This window comes from Mya arenaria, chromosome 10 (assembly GCF_026914265.1).
Source record: "Mya arenaria isolate MELC-2E11 chromosome 10, ASM2691426v1".
Classification (NCBI taxonomy): domain Eukaryota; kingdom Metazoa; phylum Mollusca; class Bivalvia; order Myida; family Myidae; genus Mya; species Mya arenaria.
In genome coordinates, this window is record NC_069131.1 from 59,679,608 (window position 1) to 59,699,967 (window position 20,360).

Below are 20,360 nucleotides of genomic sequence, written 5' to 3' on the forward strand. Positions count from 1 at the left end.
TTTCCCCCAAAATTACAACCTGTTAAGCTGTCTTGCAACACAGGCCTTTATACATGGTCGAACTTCTGTACATAGTTTCAGTCTAATCTTAGCATTGATCTATACAACTTGAAAACATAAAAGTTTAATAATATATTTTGTACAACATCAAAAAACCAGACTGAAATACCGTTTTCAATAAAAATGGTTGTGTGGGATGAAAGAAATAGATGTTTCTAATAATTTGTCAAAAAAGGTTATAAATAGACAACAGTCATATATAATAAAAAAAGAATATGCATAGCAGTACATATATGTATATTCAGCAAAATAAAAAGGTCAACAATAACATTAACAAGAGCTGTCATAAGACAGCGCGATCGACTACGCCGCTTTGACTTAGAAGTGAACACAATAACGAGGTATTATGTGCCTGTCAAAAGCAATAAAACAATCAAATAAAAGTGAACAAGAATCGCAATGTGACAAAACTAGGTTTTTAATGATTGGCAGAAGAGATTTAGTTTCAACTGCTTTCTTCTATTTTTTTTTACAGTGACCTTGATCCTAAGGGCCCCAAACACAATCCCATGGAAGTCATCCATAAATTCTTCCTACATATCAAGTTTAGTCACAGTATGTCAACCATTACTGAAACAGTAATCTATTTTTAGAAACAGTGACCTTGACCCTAGGGGGCCTAAAAGCAATCCATGAAAGCTCTGCATAAACTTGTCCTATATACCAAGTTTGGTCACACTATATCAACCCTTACTGAGTTATTCAGTACTAACCATATTTCTAATTTAGCAACAGTGACCTTGACCTAGACCATAACTCTCGGGGCCCAAAACACAATCTCAGGAAAGGTCTCTATAAACTCTTCCTATGTACCAAGTTTGGTCACAATATTTAGACCCTTACTTAAGTTATGCAATACCAACCCTTTTTCTATTAATAGTAACCTTGACCTTGATCCTAGGGGCCTCAAACGCATTCCAATAAAAGGTCTCCATAAACTCTTTGTATATACCAAGTTTGGTCTCTTTATGTCAAACCTAGCTAAAAAGCTAAAATTATTCAATACATATGGTGACTTTGATGCTGCCCTCCCACCAGCCCGCCCGAATAATGACGCAAGTCATTCAATATGAAAATGTGGTTAAGAATATAAAAATGTGCCTTACAAAAGAAATTAAATATAAAAAAAAATCATTCAAGGGCCATAATTTGTATGTAGGGTTAAAATGAAGTTATGTTCCTTGTTGTAAGATGGTCGTCAATAATTCTGCGTAGTACTTAGTGCATTGAATGAATGGTATATAAGTTTTTTTATTAAAATCCCAACTTGCCCTAAAACTTTAACCTGCCCTTAAACTTTAACTTTGGTCAATCAGGGATCATAACTTGTATGAAGGATAATATGGAGTTATGAAACCTCATTGTGTGATGGTCCTGAATGACTGTGTGAAGTAGTAAGTCAATTAAATGAAGGGTATTGGACTTATAAGTGAAAATCCAAACTTGCCCTAAAACTTTAACCAGATGCCGACGCTGGGGTGAGTAGTATAGCCCTCCTTATTCTTCGAATAGTCAAGCTAAAAACCAATTTATCTATTATGAGTTTATTAATACATAAACTTACATTTGTTTGTTTGTATGGATTTAAATTAAATGAAAAAAAATATCTTAAGTTCCAAAAGCTTTCGATTATCAACTACATAAATCAAAACAGGAATGACACAGAGCTAATGCATTTTAGTAGGTTTAATGAAAGAAAATATATTATTAATTAAATCCCAAAAGCTTTCGAATACCTACCACAAAATGCCGAAGAGTTAATGCAAATGCTTGTCTGTTTGCTGTTGTTTTTATGAGTACAAGGTGCATAAAGATGGTAAAGACTTGCTGTACATGAGTGTTTAGTCGCTGGTAACATGTGTACAACAAGTTTTAAGTTATTTTAGTTTTGGTTTGGTTATGTAAGGAATGAAATGCTGTGACTGATGTATTTTGAAACGGTGAGTATAGACTATTAAAGGTTTGTCCATGCCCATTGTTTGTATGATGGCCTTACTCCACAAATTTCCCCATGCAGTTTTATTTATGGAATTTGAATGCCTTAAGATTTTTCCTTCATTAGTTACCTATGTACAGTTGTATAAAACCGAACTGAACTATGTTGGTAGTTGTATGATAACGATGAAGGTCATCAGATACACTCCTCAAACGAAAAGTGAAAAAAAAGAAGGAAGAATGAAGCCGGCTTGGCTTCAGTTAAGAGTATCGCGATCTGAACATATCCAAAGATGTTGCGTTCATCAGAAAATATTTTTTTATTGCCGAAAGGACATTCATTGATGGAATAGAAGTTGAGGTGTAAATATTGAGGTCTGACCAAGGTAAATCTTTTTGCTCAACAAACACAATGAACACATGAAGCCAAACGCCATCACAATACACCAGCGTTTTTTCTCATATACCAGACAAGCTTAAAGTAATTATAAAACAAATTATGAAGAAAACTATGCGTAGTACATGTATATATTATAACAAAGCTATAACCTAAATATGGTTTACAACAATTTTGAATAAAGTTATATTAACTTAGACTAGTCCCTCTCATTGGCACAATGTTGTGTGAGAGTGTGGTCTTGTGTTGTGGAGTTAACTGGAGAACTCCAAGAAAACCCACATGTCCAACTTGGTGACTACAAACTATTATTTGAAAATTAAACATGAAGAAATAGAGAAAAAATAATTATCACGATTATTTATTATACATTGGAGAGTATTAACCTCTTACATCAACAGTTTTGTTATAATTATTACAGTCATTTGTGTCATTTGATTTCTTTAATGTACATAATATTGTACAAAAATGTCATTACAATTTGTTTTCTATTGGTTCAACTTTCCTTTTCTAATTCATTCACTAAATAAAGATCTCTTTTCCAAAATTTCGAACAGCAATAAAAAACAAACCCACTTCGGTTCTTGTTAAATTCAGGACTAAAATCCATTCATGATAATATTCCTATATTTTGGTCATGACAGCCATGGTCATAAAGTCCTCATATGAGACTGTGATTCTGCCAGCCCGCTGCGTGTCACGGGCAGAGAACATGTCCGTTAGCGACTTCACCATCACACAACACTGAATGAACTGGTCCAGGTTCATGCTTCGGCGCCCGTGGAAATCAAACTTGGTGATACACATCTGATGGAACTGGGGCGAAAAGTTGTAACCCATCCCTGTCAGAGCTGAAATGAATAAAAAGATTGCAGAGAGCAACACAACTTGAATTCATGTTGATTTTATTTATAATACATGGTCTGATGTCCCTCATCATTAATAAGATTTCAGGTCAATGAATATTGATCTTTATTATATGCTTTCCTGTTGTTTATAGGGATTTATCAGTGTAATAAAACTGAAATTTTAGCCTGCTCTCAGTTCCAAATCAAATGTTAGAGTGCACAGGGCTGGAACACAATTTCAACGACTTCATTTCTTAAATGACATTAAGTCGCACACAAATTGGGGCATTTTTCTAAAAAGTGTAATTAAATGACTTTTAACTCCAATTTTAGGCATTTAATAAAAATAAAATTGTTTGTTTCAGTATAAGATAGACATATATTTCACCTCGCGAACACCAAAAGTGAATATATCATTCGTGGCTACGCCACTCGTGAAATCTGTTGGTGTTTACAAGGTGAAAAATATAACGATCTTACACTAAAACAAACAATTATACTCTATGTCATGGCACATTTGCAAAAGTGAGACATTGTAAAAGATTTAATAACATATTATTTTCAGTTCTGTCTGAAATACTTATGTACTATTATGCATTTTTCTTTTGTCAAAATTCTTTATTTATTACTTCATTGTACATTAAATCTTCATTGCTTGTTTGTCCATAATGTTTGTGTTTTTTCACTTGTACAATTCAATAAATACATTTTAAACTTAAGTATAACCTATGCAGCCCTCATTTTCTAACACAGCCTTAAATGGCAATGGGCCAATAAACAATACAAAGGAAATCTGGTGCCCTGCTTTACAACCAGTGCTATAAACAGAGGATGCACTGATGGAGATAATCCTTAAACTAGACCCTTAATCATCAACAGACAATAGGCTTGTCTACATTCATTCCATTTCTATGCATTTTATTATTATAATACACCTTCTACAAAGCTTTATGGTCAGTAATAGGTGATTGAAACGTGTTTTTTTTTATCAGTTAAGGGTAAATGTATGGGTCTATGTGACAGATGGCAGTTAAATAATCATGTCAATTATATGAGCCAATTAAGGCATGTACCCATTGTTGCCCAATCATTCTTAGTCCCACCATCTTGTGACATAAGTGAGTTCTCATTTTTGTTTCCGCTGCAATAACACTTACCTTGACCCAGCTCATGTGCCTCAATAGATCCAGTCCTGTTGCCATCAAATCGCTCGAACACTCCCTTCCACTGCTGAATATAGCTCCACAAAGCCTGGAACTCTGGCAGCTCAATCTGACCAGTTTGGTCTTTATCAAACATCGCTAAAAAATGGAAAAATAGTTCCTGGTGAAATGATACTGTTATAGTAGTTATGTGTGTATGAAATAAGGCAAAAGTAGAGTTGAGTGTTATGATGCAAAGTAGTTCCTGAGCTTTTAATGCATGTTGTAAAATAAGATGAACCATCCCAGCTCATTTTGTGAAGTTTGGCAAATTGGTGTTTGTCAAACATCGATGAAATGAGAAAAAGTAGTTCCTGGGGCAATGAAAATAATAGCTGATTAGTTCCTTAAGGCCTGGAACTCGCTCAGTGTTGTCAACCAAGGGTGGAATGAGAAAAATAATTTAATGGCGTAATTATGTTAAAGTAGTTCTGAATGACATATGGCCAAAGAAGTTCCTGACATATGGCCAAAGTAATTCCTGACATATGGCCAAAGTAGTTCAGGACATATGGCCAAAGTAATTCCTGACATATGGCCAAAGTAGTTCAGGACATATGGCCAACTTAGTTCCGGACATATGGCGAAAGTAGTTCCGTACATATGGCCAAAGTAGTTCCTGACATATGGCCAAAGTAGTTCCTGACATATGGCCAAAGTAGTTCCTGGCATATGGCCAAAGTAGTTCTGGACATATGGCCAAAGTAGATCAGGACATATGGCCAAAATAGTTCAGGGCATATGGCCAAAGTAGTTCAGAACATATGGCCAAAGTAGTTCAGAACATATGGCCAAAATAGTTCCTGACATTAGCCAAAAAAGTTCATGACTTATGGCCAAAGAAGTTCAGGACATATGGCCAAAATAGTTCCAGACATATGGCCAAAGTAGTTCCAGACATATGGCCAAAGGTTCATGACTTAGGGCAAAAGTAGTTCCTGACATGGTTAAAGTAGTTCCAGACATATTGCGAAAGTAGTTCCAGACATATGGTCAAAGTAGTTCCTGACATATGGCAAAAGTAGTTCCTGACATATGGCCAAAATAGTTTCAGACATATGGCCAAAGTAGTTCCAGATATATGGTCAAAGTAGTTCCTGACATATGGCCAAAAAAGTTCCAGACGTATGGCCAAAGTAGTTCCTGACATATGGCCAAAGAAGTTCATGACTTATGGCAAAAGTAGTTCCTGACATATGGCCAAAGTAGTTCCAGACATATGGCAAAAGTTGAAAGTTGTTCCTTACATATGGCCAAAGAAGTCCATGATTTATGGCAACAGTAGTTCCTGACATATGGCCAACGTAATTCTAGACATATGGCCAAAGTAGTTCAGGAGATATGGCCAAAGAAGTTCCTGCCATATGGCCAAAGTAGTTCAGGACATATGGCCAAAATAGTTCCAGACATATGGCCAAAGTAGTTCCTGACATATGGCCAAAAAAGTTCATGACTTATGGCAAAAGTATTTCCTGAGTTATGGCCAAAGTAGTTCCAGACATATGGCCAAAGAAGTTCATGACTTATGGCAAAAGTAGTTCCTGACATATGGCCAAAGTAGTTCCAAACATATTAAAGCAAAGTTGCAAAAGAAGTTCAACTGACCAATCATGAGCCTGCATGTTTCTGGGTTGAAGTGCGACCAGTTTCCATTCACGAGGGCCTGTTGAAGCTCCAAGGCTGAGATTCGCCCACTGCGATCTGCGTCCACTGCCATAAACCAGGCCTGAACCTGGGGGTCGACCTGGGGGGCCCCCCACTGTCCTGTAACAGGTAGCAGATAAATGATATTGGTGTTATGTTTTATAATCAAATGCAAATAAAGAGAATATTACATGAGGAGTGGTCATTATTCAAAAACTTGGACTAACAGAAACTTTAAGAATATTCTATATCATAGGGGAAAAAACATAATTTTAGGAATGCAGCTAAAACCATGGGGAGGTCTGACACTGAGACCTCTCTTTCTCCCTGTTGATTCATCATAAAAACTAATACCTTGTGGTGCTCCGTAGCCAGGAGGGGCTCCTCCAGGGGCCCCATAGGGCTGACTTGTAGGGACTCCATATGGGGCCTGGGCTTGGCCATATGCTGATATAATAAATAACTATAAGGTATAAAAAGAGCGAACGCCAACGCATGTCTGTTCATGATTTATATATATGTGAGCTCACTATACACTACTACAATTAAAGTTCTCACTAAACATAGAGAGCAGAAACTATTTATTTTTATTAACAGTGACCTTGACCCTGAAAACCCTTAAAGGGACTGGCTCATGTTTTGGCACCGAATATAATTTTCCCGGTAATGCATCTGAAAGGGCATACAATATGAATCTTTTACTCTTTTGATACCGAAGTTGCAGAAAAAAATATAATTACAATTAAAGTATAAAAAAAACACCTGGTTTTAGTGGGAAGCAAACCTACTTCTGGACAGTATTTTTTTTTTTTAGAAAACTGATACTCTATAGACTCGACCATAGAGACTCATATTATGCAGACAGAAATTTATTGAACATATTGGTAGCATTTTATGGATATATGTCAATAAACCAATCACACTACAGCTTTTGTTGAATCGGGTTATTGTAACGCTTTTCACAATTGTGGACTTCAAAAGAACATTTGAGCATATATAAACTTTTGTTAAAGGGTTGCAGTCGTCAGTACCTTAGTTTTAACACTTCAAATGATTTGCCACATTTTGTAATACTAAAAAATGTGCATTTTATAAACCATGAATGAGTCCCTTTAATGCAATCCCATGGTTAGTCTCCACATAAGCTTGCTACATGTATAAACCAATAACCAGATATATGTCACTTCTAACTAGCAAAATTATTGAGTTAAAACCATTTACTTTATTTTTAGTTACAGTGACCTTCACCGTGACTCACATACCAATAATACAATCCCAAGGAATGCCTCCATGTGAGCTTTCTACATAACAAGTGTCAAATCTATATATAAATCTTAACTAAAATTATTTAGCCATTGAGCAGAAGCCACCAGTTTGAGGCATGCACAGATGCACTTTCAATGACATCTTTATTCTACCTTGTTTCCAATGATGATATAACTATGCATATTCACAATACAGCCTATTGCTGATCTCACTCACTCACTCTGATGATATGGCCCAGAATTGAAGACCATCATAGTAATGGCCCAGATTATCATACTATACAACATTGACTGGTACATCCGATATGGCCCAGGTCTTTTTTTTATATATTACAATAACATTAAGCACCGTTCTGGGTGGTAAAATCTTCTAATCTGTGTCTTATTTTTTTTAGGTCTTAGCAGTACCATCCTTTAGACTGAGATGTAAAATCTGGGCTGAATCAGCAATGGGCCATATTTCATCTATTCCTACAATACGTACCAGGTTGTCCCGGAGGAGCACCATATCCAGGCTGACCATAAGGAGGCTGCAAAAAAGAGAAAATGATACAGATATGATCATGACTTTAAGACAGTGCTCCAGCTAGGCCTTAATAGCAGGGTGAGACACCCCTCTGCCCTTTTCCAGCGCCCTGCTGACTTTTTACTACACCCTGCTGTTCACTTTTGTTTTTCAGAAATAAGATGACTGTTAAATTGGCAGACATGCGAACAGTCTGAGCAGACAGCCAACGACAAAAGTACCAAACAAACCTTGTATAATTGCCATTTGTAAGGATTACAGTAGCTGCTATTTTATTTGTCTAGCGTTCATGAAGTTCAAAACACAGTTTTATAGAAAAGAAGCAAAATAACATAAAATGTTGATTATAAATAAAATAGCTAACTTGCTTCATTTAAACCAGATAACAAATTAAAAACAAATTGATGTATTGCAAACAAGACATCATTTATCAACTCATGTATCTTGAGCTTATACGTGTCTGGTTAAGAGTAAACATAGATGAAAATATTTCTAGAATGTGTCACAGCAAAGGCCAATAAACAGCGCCGGGGGCTTTGAGGGCGGATAAATTTAATGCAGCAAGTTGGAGCGCTCAGACTTATATAAAGTTGTTATGCCTAAAAACCTGTTAATATTTTTATATTCATTGTACTGTAGGTTATTCAAGTCAAGACAAGTCTAGTCAAATTTGTTATCGAGAATGTCTTGTAATTTCTGTAAATAGCTCTCCCATTATGTATAACATGCCGTTTTGAAAGAACATTAAATTGAATATTCAAACATTTATAAACATAATGTTGCAGTGTCATTTCTATGAATTTATTGAAATTACATTTATTGTAACTATCGAAATAACCTTTAATCTATTACTGTCTTTAGAAAGTAGAACTTTAATGGTCCCGACCCAGGATCAATTAAAACAATTCCTGAAACAGAGGTCCTGGCTGTGATAGTTCCTGTATAGCACTTTATTGGTCGATATAAATAGTCCCGGTGTTTCCTACAATAATTCCCAGGTCCTGGCAAATCCGGTGCTTGCCGAATGGGTATAACCCGATGGCGAGGGTAAGTAAGCTCCCCCCCCCAAAAAAAATATATAACTGCCAAGACAATGTACTGTAGCCATAGTCATTCTAAAATGCCGTCCAGGCTTTTTTTAATGATGGTTAGCCTGGACTCATTAAAAAAAAAAGCCTGGACGGCATTTTAGAATGACTAACTGTAGCCACTGCCTATTTCAAAATAAGCGGGATGAGGAAGATAGTGGAGTGGAGAGAAAAAATCTAAATGGACAGACAGGACAAAGCCAAAACCTTATCCCTGACAATCAGATAGAATAAAATACTTTACAGCTCGTCAGTATATAAAACCACTGAATCGATATAACAACCTTGCAAAACTAAAAAAAATCATTAAAGCATCAGAAACTTTATAGTCCTGAGAATGTTTGCACCTAATCAACAAATAAAAACTGTAGTCATATGAAATACACAAAGGACTGAATAAGATCTAAATCACACGTTCATTTATTCTTATCCTTATTAAGTAAACATAGGGAAATAAAAACACTTCCTGATTTACCTGTCCGTAGTTCGCCATATTTAATTTTGTGATGTAAAACGAATTTTATTTTTACGTTAAAAAAAATATAGTATTAAAAGTTACCAAAACATCACATAATGACTTAAAATCAGTTTTTCAGAAATCAGTTTGTGCAAAAGTGTTAAAACAATGAGATGACTGATGGAAAAACATTTTTGAAGCTATTTAGAAAATTATTTTCGTTTAGTCAAACTGATTTTCATCATTCGGAATTCCTCGGCCATTTTTATCGAAAACAACGTTAAAAATGGCCAAGGAATTCCGAATGCATTTTTATGTGAAGCCAGTTTCCTGCCGAATCTACAATGAGTTAATTTGGAAACGGGTACCAATGCAGCATCGTACGATCACTCTGTGTTATTTAGACGTTGGTTTTTCACGCCCAATTCAATGAGCGTCTGTAGTCAGGAAGAGTCAGAAAGTAGACTCAAAACCCACACTGATTTATAAATACTGAATCACCTCATTGGTATCAGTGATAGTATAAAGTAATAAATGAAATAGACTTGGATACATTCTTGCTAAGTAATGACTGTCAAAACTTGAATGAAAATTTGCAAAGATAAAAATCACCAAATACTTCTGGTTTCATAACACAAACGGAACAAAATACAATTACACTTTTATAGACTATACATGTATACAGTTCATGTATACAGTACATGTCATAGTTAGGTAAACAGTAACAATGAACTCTCTTGAAGCGCTTTGTGTTCTCTTGTTCGCTCATCAATCATTGGTAAGTCAACTTTTAACTTTTTTTACTGTGCTCAGTGCTGTAATACTTCATTCATGTCATTGTCTTTAAGTTGATCACATTTAACAGTTTAAGAAAATTGAGCAGTTTATATTATAAAATGTTCATGTATTGATACTGATATAATATGGTTTAATTGTATTGTTCTGTACAGGAAAACTGTCGGTGAAAAAGCGTCTTTGCTGTTCATTGTTTGCTACTGGGCGTGTCCCTATACTTTTTGTCCCTTTATATACATTTTCAGACTAAGCTAACTTCAGCCAACAGTTTTAAGTTTTGATTACTCCATTATAGATTAAAGAGGATCTTAATAAATGCCAGAAGGTCTTTTAGGTTTAGGGCAGATTGCCTGGGTGACATTCACTCCTGCAAAACTGGAAATTCAAACCTGAATAGTAAACAGACACCTGACAGTTCTTAAGAGTTATGCTATTTAACAGTGAGAACTCCTTAATCTGCCAAGCAAGAATGTCATGATCGCACATTGGTGTTCCATAATAATAAAGGCTCAGAAAGGTATGCGACCAGTCAGGGTATGTGCTCAAATTACTTAATTGAGTCTTAAATCTCGCACTTGAAAGTCGGGTGCTCTACCAACTGATCAAGCTAGTTAGCCAAGAAAATCCGAGAGGTCCTGGGTTGCTCACCCAGGCTGTGGCTTGTTCAGTGCTTTTGCCAGCTCAAGTATAGGTCTTGTGGTAGCAGGGTATTGGCCTTATCTGGAATGTCCCAGGATGTGGAGATTTTACCAGCAGTTTGTCTCAGCAGGGCAGGTTTTTTACATGGGATTGGCTAGACCTAAAGTCAAAGTCCCTGCTTTTCCCCAGACCTGGTGGGCCATGGTTACAATTGACTGGTGCATTATAAACACAAACAGAAGTGACATTGGAAATGACTTTGAATATCAACTTTTTTCTAACAAGTTGGAAAGAAACCTTTTCTTACTTTTCTTATTAGTTGAAGTGAGTCAGAAAACAACAACAATTAAATGTCAAATTACAGTTGTAGACTTATCTAAATTTGCATTTGTAGTTTGAGTTAAATGACATATGATATATATAAAAAATATAAAACTAGTTATTCATATTATGAATAATTAATGTACAACCTTCGAGCAGTTTTGATAAATCAGTTGCAACATACTAGTATAAAATGGCTATAATTTAATTTTCATTTTAACTGAAGAAAGTATGATAGCATAATATATATAAATATATTAATATTATATAAGAAAAAAATATGCATGACATAATATAAATATATTGAGTAAATTAAAGAGTTCACTGAGATTACATGGATATTGGATATATGCTTAGACCAGTTATTCAAGTTTAACATGTAAATGTATCTGCAAGTAAATTCCTCAATATATAAGTAAAAAATCAAAGCCTTGTCATGACAGTTTTGAAGAAAAAACGTCCAGATATTTCAATAAGTTTATATTATGCAAGTGTTCCCATTATGTTTGCTTCTTCATATACTGGTAGCTAGAATTGCAAGATCTAATATTCGTATGTGATTATATCTAATAAAATATTCAAATGTCAACTTGGGCTAGTTCTAACCAAAAAAACATGACGTAAATGCAGTCAGTAATATTTGACATTTAAACCAACATTGTTTATACTTTTTTCCTTGGCTTTTGTAAATTTTAGCAATCCCTAGCAATTTTACCAGTGCAGGGCTTGTGGGCTTGTGCTAATTTCGACCACTGGTTTTAGTGTCTGTACACTAACTAAAGATGCACTAAATGAAATAATTATTGTTATTATTTAGTAGTGGTCTGTTTTTGGTTGGAACAATGAAACCAGAATGGTGTGATTTTCTGTGGGGTCATAAATGATAACATATTCATAATATGTTCATATTTTGCTGATAAATTGTCATATGGTGCGGTCAAATTTGGTATTTGAGACCTTTCATTGACTTAATGGATATTTGATTAGATAAAAAGTCATCTTCCGATTATATCAATGTTGAGTATTATGTACACACTTGATTGTCGCATTTATCGGACATTTTGTTGATTTATTTAAGTCAATCTTGTTGTTGGGTACAAGTGACGTACACTGACTACTCCTAGGTTAATGTTTGTTAATATGCATCTATCAAATTAAACAGTAGTCCTGATTGATTTGGGATTGATAAATGCATATTAACAAACATTAACATGATTAGTATTCAAAATTATATGTTGTCTATTGACTCAGCTTTAGAGCTACTAATTCACTTGATTAACATCAATAATGGCTGACTGCAAATTCACCAAAATTAAATTATATACAGTAGATGGCATCCTATTGGACAAAATATAATTTGAAACACTAGACACACAATTAACGCATTTAGTCACAGAAAACATGAGTGGCATTTAAGTGAGAATGAGTGATACAGTTTTTATAACTGATACATCTCAAGCCTGCAGAGGCTATGACTACAAAAAGTATCAAGTATAGACACTCAGACTCAGAAAAGCACTAATATTTAATTTTACAATGAATCATCTTTATTCCATTCATTTTTCAAAAATAAATAAGAATTATTGTTCAGTTTCTAACAGTAGTAACTGTATATGTAAGTTTCATCAGCAAAACTCATCATCAACTAGAAAGGGTACTTTCTCATAGCCTCTCAAAAAGGACACAGTACTGGTTACTGCCCAGGAAACGGACTCGAGAGTGATTCTATAAGCTATCAGCTTTCGTCACAATCGAGCTAAAATACATTAGTATAAACCAAACTAGAAAGAGAGTTACATTGAAATTCGGATTTGCAGTTTGAATTCAGACATGTGACTGTTTGTAATCATGGCTCCAGCTTTTATTTTGTATGCTTTGTTCAGCTTCTTGATTAAATTATAATATTGGGAAAAACTAGCTTATGTGTTTTCCAATGAAACATGTTGGTAACAAATAAATGATGGATTTTTTTACGAATTTTTCATTTTTGACTTTGAATTCTCTAGCCTTTTTCTTTGTATACATTTACTTTTATGAAGGCAAAAAAAATGAAAGGTTACAAGTCATTAAACTCCAAAAATGGGGAGATAATTTTGTAAACTCTGATTTTAATTCAAGTATTACAACAATAAAACCAGTCAGCGAGACATTTTCACCCAATTTTGAGTTAATCTTGCTCAGTTCAGCCTTTTCATGACATAATATTTGTTTTTCGTTAAATAGGCATCCAGTATAGAAAGTTGGAATTCTATAGATTTAACAATATTAGCGTCAAAGTTTCAAGATAACCGCAATTTTCAAGTTGAAATTAAGGTCATCGTGCCATTAGTTACAAGTTTGTAAACAGTGAATTCTTCATCTGTTGTGATGTAATTGTTTACATTTGTTTTGTTGATTTTGCATGATCAGAAATACAGCTGTTAATCGATAGGCAAATAACTGTCAAAAAAGTTATCGTATGATATGATAGGACAACTTCGACATGACACAGTACAAGTGCAATGTCATTTTTGCTGCAATGTTAAACTAATTTATTTCGTAGACTAACATTTTGTCCTAACTTTATGTTTGAGTACTGCGATAAGATGGTATATTAAAGCTGCACTCTGAAATTATGACAGTTCTGACCTTTTTTTAAATTTTATTTTACCTCAGAATTAGCTAATTTTGGCAACAATATGCCTACAATTCAGTCATATAAAGATAACTTTAAGACAGATCTCAGTTGTTTGGAATACTGTTGAAAATATTTCATTTTTCTTAAGATCTTAGTAATGCTTCTAGCCATTAAAAAAATTTGAGCGTAAATATGAAAACTGCGATCTGCTGTTAATAAATTGTCAGACATATAATGGTATGCAAATATTGGTTCTTTCCAAGACAAAAAATAAAAAGTTGTTAAAACAAGCATACTATTTATGTGAGAGAGCAGCTTTAAAAAAAAAAACTAAGTTTACAGGCTGAACTGGACCTCCTTATCAAAATACTTCAAAATGTCTTAAGATAAACAGATGTAGTTAAGTAATAGTGGTAGAACATATAAGTAAATCACAAAAAAATAAGCGCATACATTCAATATCTATGTAGGAAAATCCTTGAAGTCTATACAAATCTTGAGTGTCCTTGGGTCTAATTTTTGAGTTGGAAATCACCTCATAATGTAGCAAGATTGTAGATATAAGATTAAAATATCGCCTGTTTTATCGTTTTCCTGCTTTTTTGTCATCAGGAGTGTTCAATGGGTGCCTCGTATGATTCTATTCATTGAATAATAGACATGTCCTGCGTGTCCTGCCTCGTATGATTCTATACATTGAATAATAGACATGTCCTGCGTGTCCTGTACGTCCTTCAGGGTCTGATTTGTTCGTTATAAATCACCTCATTACATGGCTAGATAAATTTTAAGGAAAAATTGGATGAAAGTACTGCATGTTTTATCATATTAATTATATGTGACGCAATCTGCAAAAACCAGCTAATCCTCCATTCAAGTTTTAAGCCTATGTTTGGGATTTCTGAGGAAAGGTACACATGCTCTAAGATGCACCTCAAAACCAGAGATATTATAATGCTATTTGTATTTATTAATTGTGTCATTCATATATATGAGACATTTGCACTTTGATCTAATCTTAATTGCCTTTGAAGTGTTTTTCCAAAGTCCCCCCTCAACTCTCGAGTGCTATTATTATAGATAATACACTAGTTACTTTATGTAATGTAATGCTTTATATATATGTCTTGAAATGATATCACCATTGTTAAACATGTGGTGAAAGCCACAACAATCTATCTCATTCTTATTTGATGTCATTTACAATCTTATCGCTTTTACAATTGAGGCTTTTATATGTATATTGTATACATATTGTTCCTTCTATTGCAACAATTGCATACTGATTTTCCATTCATGATGTTGTAGTTGGTTTCAATGTCCGGAAGTATTTATGCAGGGGTGTCTTCACTGTAGGAGAATGTTGCCGCGGCCCTTCCAAAGGGGATATTTTTACAAAAGGGAATTGAATGTACACAGTACTCATTCATAATATCAAATTTATTTATTGTTGTGCGTTATATAACCTAGATTAACATTAATTTTATATACTTGATTTTAACAGGTGACAACATAATTATTGCAATAAAAATGCCTCTTTCATGGCAACTTTTGTCAGATTTTTTGCTATATTTTTCTTCATGAAAAGGTTAGGAGTTTATGCTTGAAAATGGGGAAAAAGATATACATGTTAAGGGGGAAATGGGGCCAAAATTTGGCCAAAAAATCATTTGAAAGACAGCCCTGTCATGTGATCAGAATTACTTAATAATCGCTCCCCGTTAAATTAAAAGGTTTAGTGTGTGGGAGTTACTGAACACCATTTGAACTCTGATGAGTGCCTTCAAACACTCTCCCTATGAGGTGAGACTGATCCTCTGGCATTGATCCAAGAGGTCATGGGTTTTAGCCCCACATTGGACACTCTTTATTCCTCTAGGCCCCTTTAAAAGAACATCTGACTGCGCTCAGTATCCCGCAGGTATTTTTCACATTCTTAAGCTCTAATGCAGAGGTCGAAATATGGCTTCTTCCTAGTTGAAAGAAAGTATTACTAGTATGAATGAACTTCCTTTTATTTGTTTTTAATAAATCAATATGTGCCTTCAAAATCTCCAACCCACTCAAATTGATCCACTTTTTGACCATTAAAAGTATGGTGAGATTAAACTGGTGTTTAAACTATGGGATGGTATGTGGCGTTAAAACTACAATGGGATGATTGGTCGTTCGAGTGTGGGTTATGTCAATGTGTGATGTAACAAATGTCCCTATTTAATGAAGAGGTTAATCAGAATCATACTATTGGTTTAAGGCAATCTTTCATCAGTTATCCTCATGTTACATGGTGTGAGATTTATCAAGGAAATGAGGAGATACTCCGTTAAATGTATACAATTGTGCACTTAGCTTCACTCTGGTCTTTGATATAGAACATTCTTAAACTTATATATATATGATATTGATCTTGCATTATTTATAAATAGATTTGTTATGAAATATTCATAACCAGTTCCCCTATTTTTTTTTAAAAACCCTCGCCATTGACCAGTTTGACTTAATAAAACAACCGGTATTGAAAATATGAGAAAAAAACGTTTAATGGAATTAGACTAAATTATAATGACACAATTTTTACAATGATTATTCACACTTGTGTACACATTAGTTAAACATGTATCCATAACTCTTGACTTTTGTAATCGTCAAGTGACACTCCTTATAAATCAACTTCCTAACAACCATAGGCATTTCCTTGTGGCGGCATTTTACTCTTTTAGTTTTCCTTGATGTTGCACAAATTAAAGTCAATATACTTAATTATACCCTTATGAAGATACATACATAGGGATGTGATATGTCTTCCTTTTCACAGATTTCCACGGATATTTGGACTCCTTTTGAACTAATTAAAAAAATATCAACTGGTTGTAACTTTAATTGTTGGTTAAGTATTGACACTTCAGTTTGATCCAAACTTGAAGTCAGCTGAGAGCACTCAAAAGGGCTTCTCAAAAGCCTGAGTTTTGCTCCTCCAGCATCAGGGTGCTTCACCACTTTTGGCCCTCATTGCCCCCCCCCCCCCACCTCCCAAAAAAACCATCACTGAAATGGTTTAAGCCCTTCAGCTGCCAAGTCAATCACAATTAATCACATCCATGAAAAAACAGACTGCACAAAAATTGTTTTGATGCTATATTTCATTACAGTCGCCCTCAGTTATTCCCTTAACTTAAAACGTTTCAAGCAAAATTATGTAGTGGAATTCAAATTCCTGTGTCCTGCATATTATGTGACTTCTAAGTAAATCTCTTCATTGGTTTAACTAATATGAATATTTATATGAAGATGTCTGGGCGGCATCATGTCAATTTCTCGATACACCTTGTTTTGGTTGTACCCCCAACCTTTTGCACTGCATGGCGGAGGGTGTGGCTTTAAAGTCTGGCAATAGGAAGACAATTTAATTGGCGGTGTGCGCAACTGATCCATTCCTGGGATGAATCAATCTATGGAAAAAAAGTTATTGAATTTTAACTATTGTCTAGATCAGCAGAGAGATGGCTGTGCATCAGGCTTATTATTTCAGTGGTACTTTATTTGGAATACTTTGATACTAAAAATATTTCTATAACATAGATTATGTTTTATAGGTTTTTTAAACTTTGTACATGTATTGACAAAATGATTTATTTATTTGCTACCATTTCAGGGATTCCTTGAGCAGCCGTCAAACTTCGGGGACCCTGGTCAGTGTGTCTGGTATGAGGAATGCGGGAAAGGATTTAATGGAGGAAAACTCAATTGCCCCGCCCCTCCCTCGGCTCGCAACGCCCCCCGCCTTACTGATCCCGCCTCACTTCAGATAATCAAGGACTACTGTCCCAGTCTTTATGCAGGTTTGACATATATTTTGTTCCATTCAGTTCTTTTTGAATAAAATTATTTGAATTCATGTTGCTATAACAGATTTGAAATGAATACATTGGGCCGATTTTTCAACTAAACATTGTGATGAAAGACATTGTTTACTACACTTTTGTAAACTTGAATTTGAAGTTCTTGATGATGTGCTCATAGATTTAAAACAACAAACAATTGATCTCAAACGTAAATATGAAAAACTGCAATCTGATCTTTTGATAGCAGTTTTATATTACTGGTTGTTGTAGATAAAGATTAGATTTAGGTACGCAAAAATTGGCTCATTCGAAGATAACAAATGAAAAAAGGTATAAAAACATTAAATCTGTGAGAGTGCAGCTTTATGATCTTTTTCTTCCATTTTACTTCAAAACAAGGTCATTGACATTGATCAATATATGTTTTCAGGGGATGATAATACACACACATGTTGCTCGCCCGATCAAATCCACACATTCAAAAACAGTTTATCTGTCCCGATCTCGCTTCTCCACGGATGTCCGGTATGCCTGCGGAACTTCCTGAATACTATCTGCCAACTCACTTGTTCCCCACATCAAAGTCGATTCATGTGGGCCAACATGTCTGCACCATACCCTGATGACGTTGTCAATAGCACAGGAATCCCCGAAGTCACACTACAAATGTCAAACAAGTTTGCTAACGACCTTTATGACTCGTGTAAAGATGTGAATGGAGTGTTTTTTGTAAAGGCTTTGACCTTTCTCTGTGGCAGGCCCGTTTCTCAGTGTTCCCCGCAAGCATGGTTCGGCTTTCTTGGATCTCTAGGGAATGGACAATCTCCTTTCCCGATTAAGTACACGATCAGTGACCAGCCATGGACTGCTCCAGATGGATCCGTTATTGAACCATTCAACACGCAGAATCCCGGATGCCATGAAGTGTTACGTCCAGAACAGACAAGTCCTGTGATAGGTCTGAATGTTTAGTGACTTCCTTTCTTACAATCTTATCCTCCCAAATAAATATTCTGTGCAGTTGATTGCGTAATTGGTATTGAATGTTATTTTAACTTTTGCACAACTTTTTTTTGCTCATAAAATTAGATTTTTGCCAGTTTGAGCAAACATTGGTCAATTAAATATATATTTACCAGATTTTAAATTCAAGACCACACGGTGTCGCAAAATCACCAATTCTATTTAACCTTACCAAAATGAAACAGTCTATAGTATTTTATACTGACAATATTTGTTTTATCATACAGGAAACCATCCTTGCGCTTGCTCTGACTGTGGTCTGGCATGTAACACCTCGGTTTTAATACCTCGTCCTGGTTTAGCCAGCAGAACTACATACCTGGATTCTGTCTTTGGGTAAGTGCGATATGCATTAATTTGCCAATGAGTAGTTGTGGTATGGATTAATTTGCCAATTGGGTCAATTTAGTACGAATTAATTTGTCAAATCGGTAAATGTGGTACGGATTAATTTGCCAATTGGGTAAGTGCCATACAAATCCATTTGCGCATTGGGTAAGTGCAGGATAGATTACTTTCCCAGTTGGGTAAGTATATTTAACCATATGCTATTGTTTTGTCACAAAATATGTACAGTTGAACCCTGTTGGCTCGCTTGGCTCGAATTCCTCGATGGCTCGAACTGGATGTTAAGGACCGCTTTCTTTAAACTAAAGGTAAGCATTCCTGCTTGGCTCGAATTTTCTGAGACATGAGGTATTTTCGGGCCGGTCACTGGGAGTTCGAGCCATCGGGGTTCGACATTATACCGGTATGTAATTTCAAGTCAAATAAATTCATTAATGAATTGCGGTACATGGGGGTGTGTATCAATAACTTTTTTTGTACTTATTCAGTGATTTGTTTTTAAATCTGCTTGAAAGTGTTCCTTGGACTTGCTTTTTTCAAAACCTGGGTCCTTGGCCAAAATATTCTGTTATGCATTATTTATTTTCTTTACACATATTAATGGTATTACTTTAATAAGTACATCCTGCTGGTTCACATGTTTTAAAATAATGGGTCCCAAGGAAAAAAATGGCATTTTAAGACTTAATATTAACAAAATAATTGAATTTACCACTTCTTATTCATTTAAACTTTGTTTATTTTTCAGTGCCGGGAAATACACGACAGCCGAGGTGATTATCGAGAGGGCTGATGACATGACACCACTGATCCACAATTTACCCCCACCCTCAGCGGAGCAAGTCACATTTACATCGATTTTTGATAAGGATTTTATGAAACAGGTGAGTCAGAGATGCATCATCTGCTCAGTCCTATAATATTCCTATTGCTAAAACAAGTCCCAAAAGTGACCAAATCAAATTCTCATTATTTGTTTAACTTAATTAAACAATTTTTGTATGGAAGAATTGGTGTTTTCTCAAAGTTTCAGTTAAAAATCCAGTTTTTCAGCATAATTTGAATTTGTAATATTAGTCAAAATGACACATTTTTCCCAATCCAAACTGCCCTGGACCCATTCCTAAAATAGTGCAAACAAAATCTGCGTTTGGCATCCATGATTATGAGGTGCTCTTGTTCTATTTATAAAACCTTAGGGCTGTTGTAACAAGGAATAAGAACAGTCTCCATGATTGGCCGTATTCTATTCATCACTGATTTAAATATTTGAGACCCTTTTAAGTGATTTATCCATCAGATCTATCTTTTTATTGATCATTGTATGCAGCTTATTTGCCAATGACTTTCAAA

At 34.9% G+C, this 20,360-nt stretch overlaps 2 protein-coding genes across 4 annotated transcripts in view; one reads left to right on the plus strand and one right to left on the minus strand.

Moving 5' to 3' along the window:
• Positions 1 to 790: 790 nt before the first annotated feature.
• Positions 791 to 9,539, minus strand: LOC128206081 (peflin-like). 2 transcript variants are annotated; one of them, XM_052908229.1, is made up of 6 exons: positions 9,441 to 9,539; positions 7,836 to 7,881; positions 6,441 to 6,533; positions 6,048 to 6,206; positions 4,398 to 4,541; positions 791 to 3,243 (listed from the first exon to the last, which is right to left on the minus strand). In XM_052908229.1, the coding sequence occupies exons 1-6, from the start codon at positions 9,456 to 9,458 to the stop codon at positions 3,017 to 3,019; spliced, it is 687 nt and encodes a 228-aa protein (XP_052764189.1). In that variant the 5' UTR covers positions 9,459 to 9,539; the 3' UTR covers positions 791 to 3,016. The 2 variants fall into 2 exon arrangements, with proteins under 2 accessions (XP_052764189.1, XP_052764190.1); XM_052908230.1 differs by lacking the exon at positions 6,441 to 6,533 and having other exon boundaries at positions 9,441 to 9,475.
• Positions 9,540 to 9,849: 310 nt separating this feature from the next.
• LOC128205775 (NPC intracellular cholesterol transporter 1-like) overlaps positions 9,850 to 20,360 on the plus strand; it is a 37,752-nt gene continuing 27,241 nt past the window's right edge. For both annotated transcript variants that reach the window (XM_052907710.1, XM_052907711.1), the window contains exons 1-5: positions 9,850 to 10,200; positions 17,447 to 17,633; positions 18,067 to 18,594; positions 18,887 to 18,995; positions 19,756 to 19,891. In XM_052907710.1, coding sequence (XP_052763670.1) covers positions 10,150 to 10,200; positions 17,447 to 17,633; positions 18,067 to 18,594; positions 18,887 to 18,995; positions 19,756 to 19,891 — 1,011 coding nt within the window. In that variant the 5' untranslated portion in view covers positions 9,850 to 10,149. The remainder of the gene's footprint in view (positions 10,201 to 17,446; positions 17,634 to 18,066; positions 18,595 to 18,886; positions 18,996 to 19,755; positions 19,892 to 20,360) is intronic.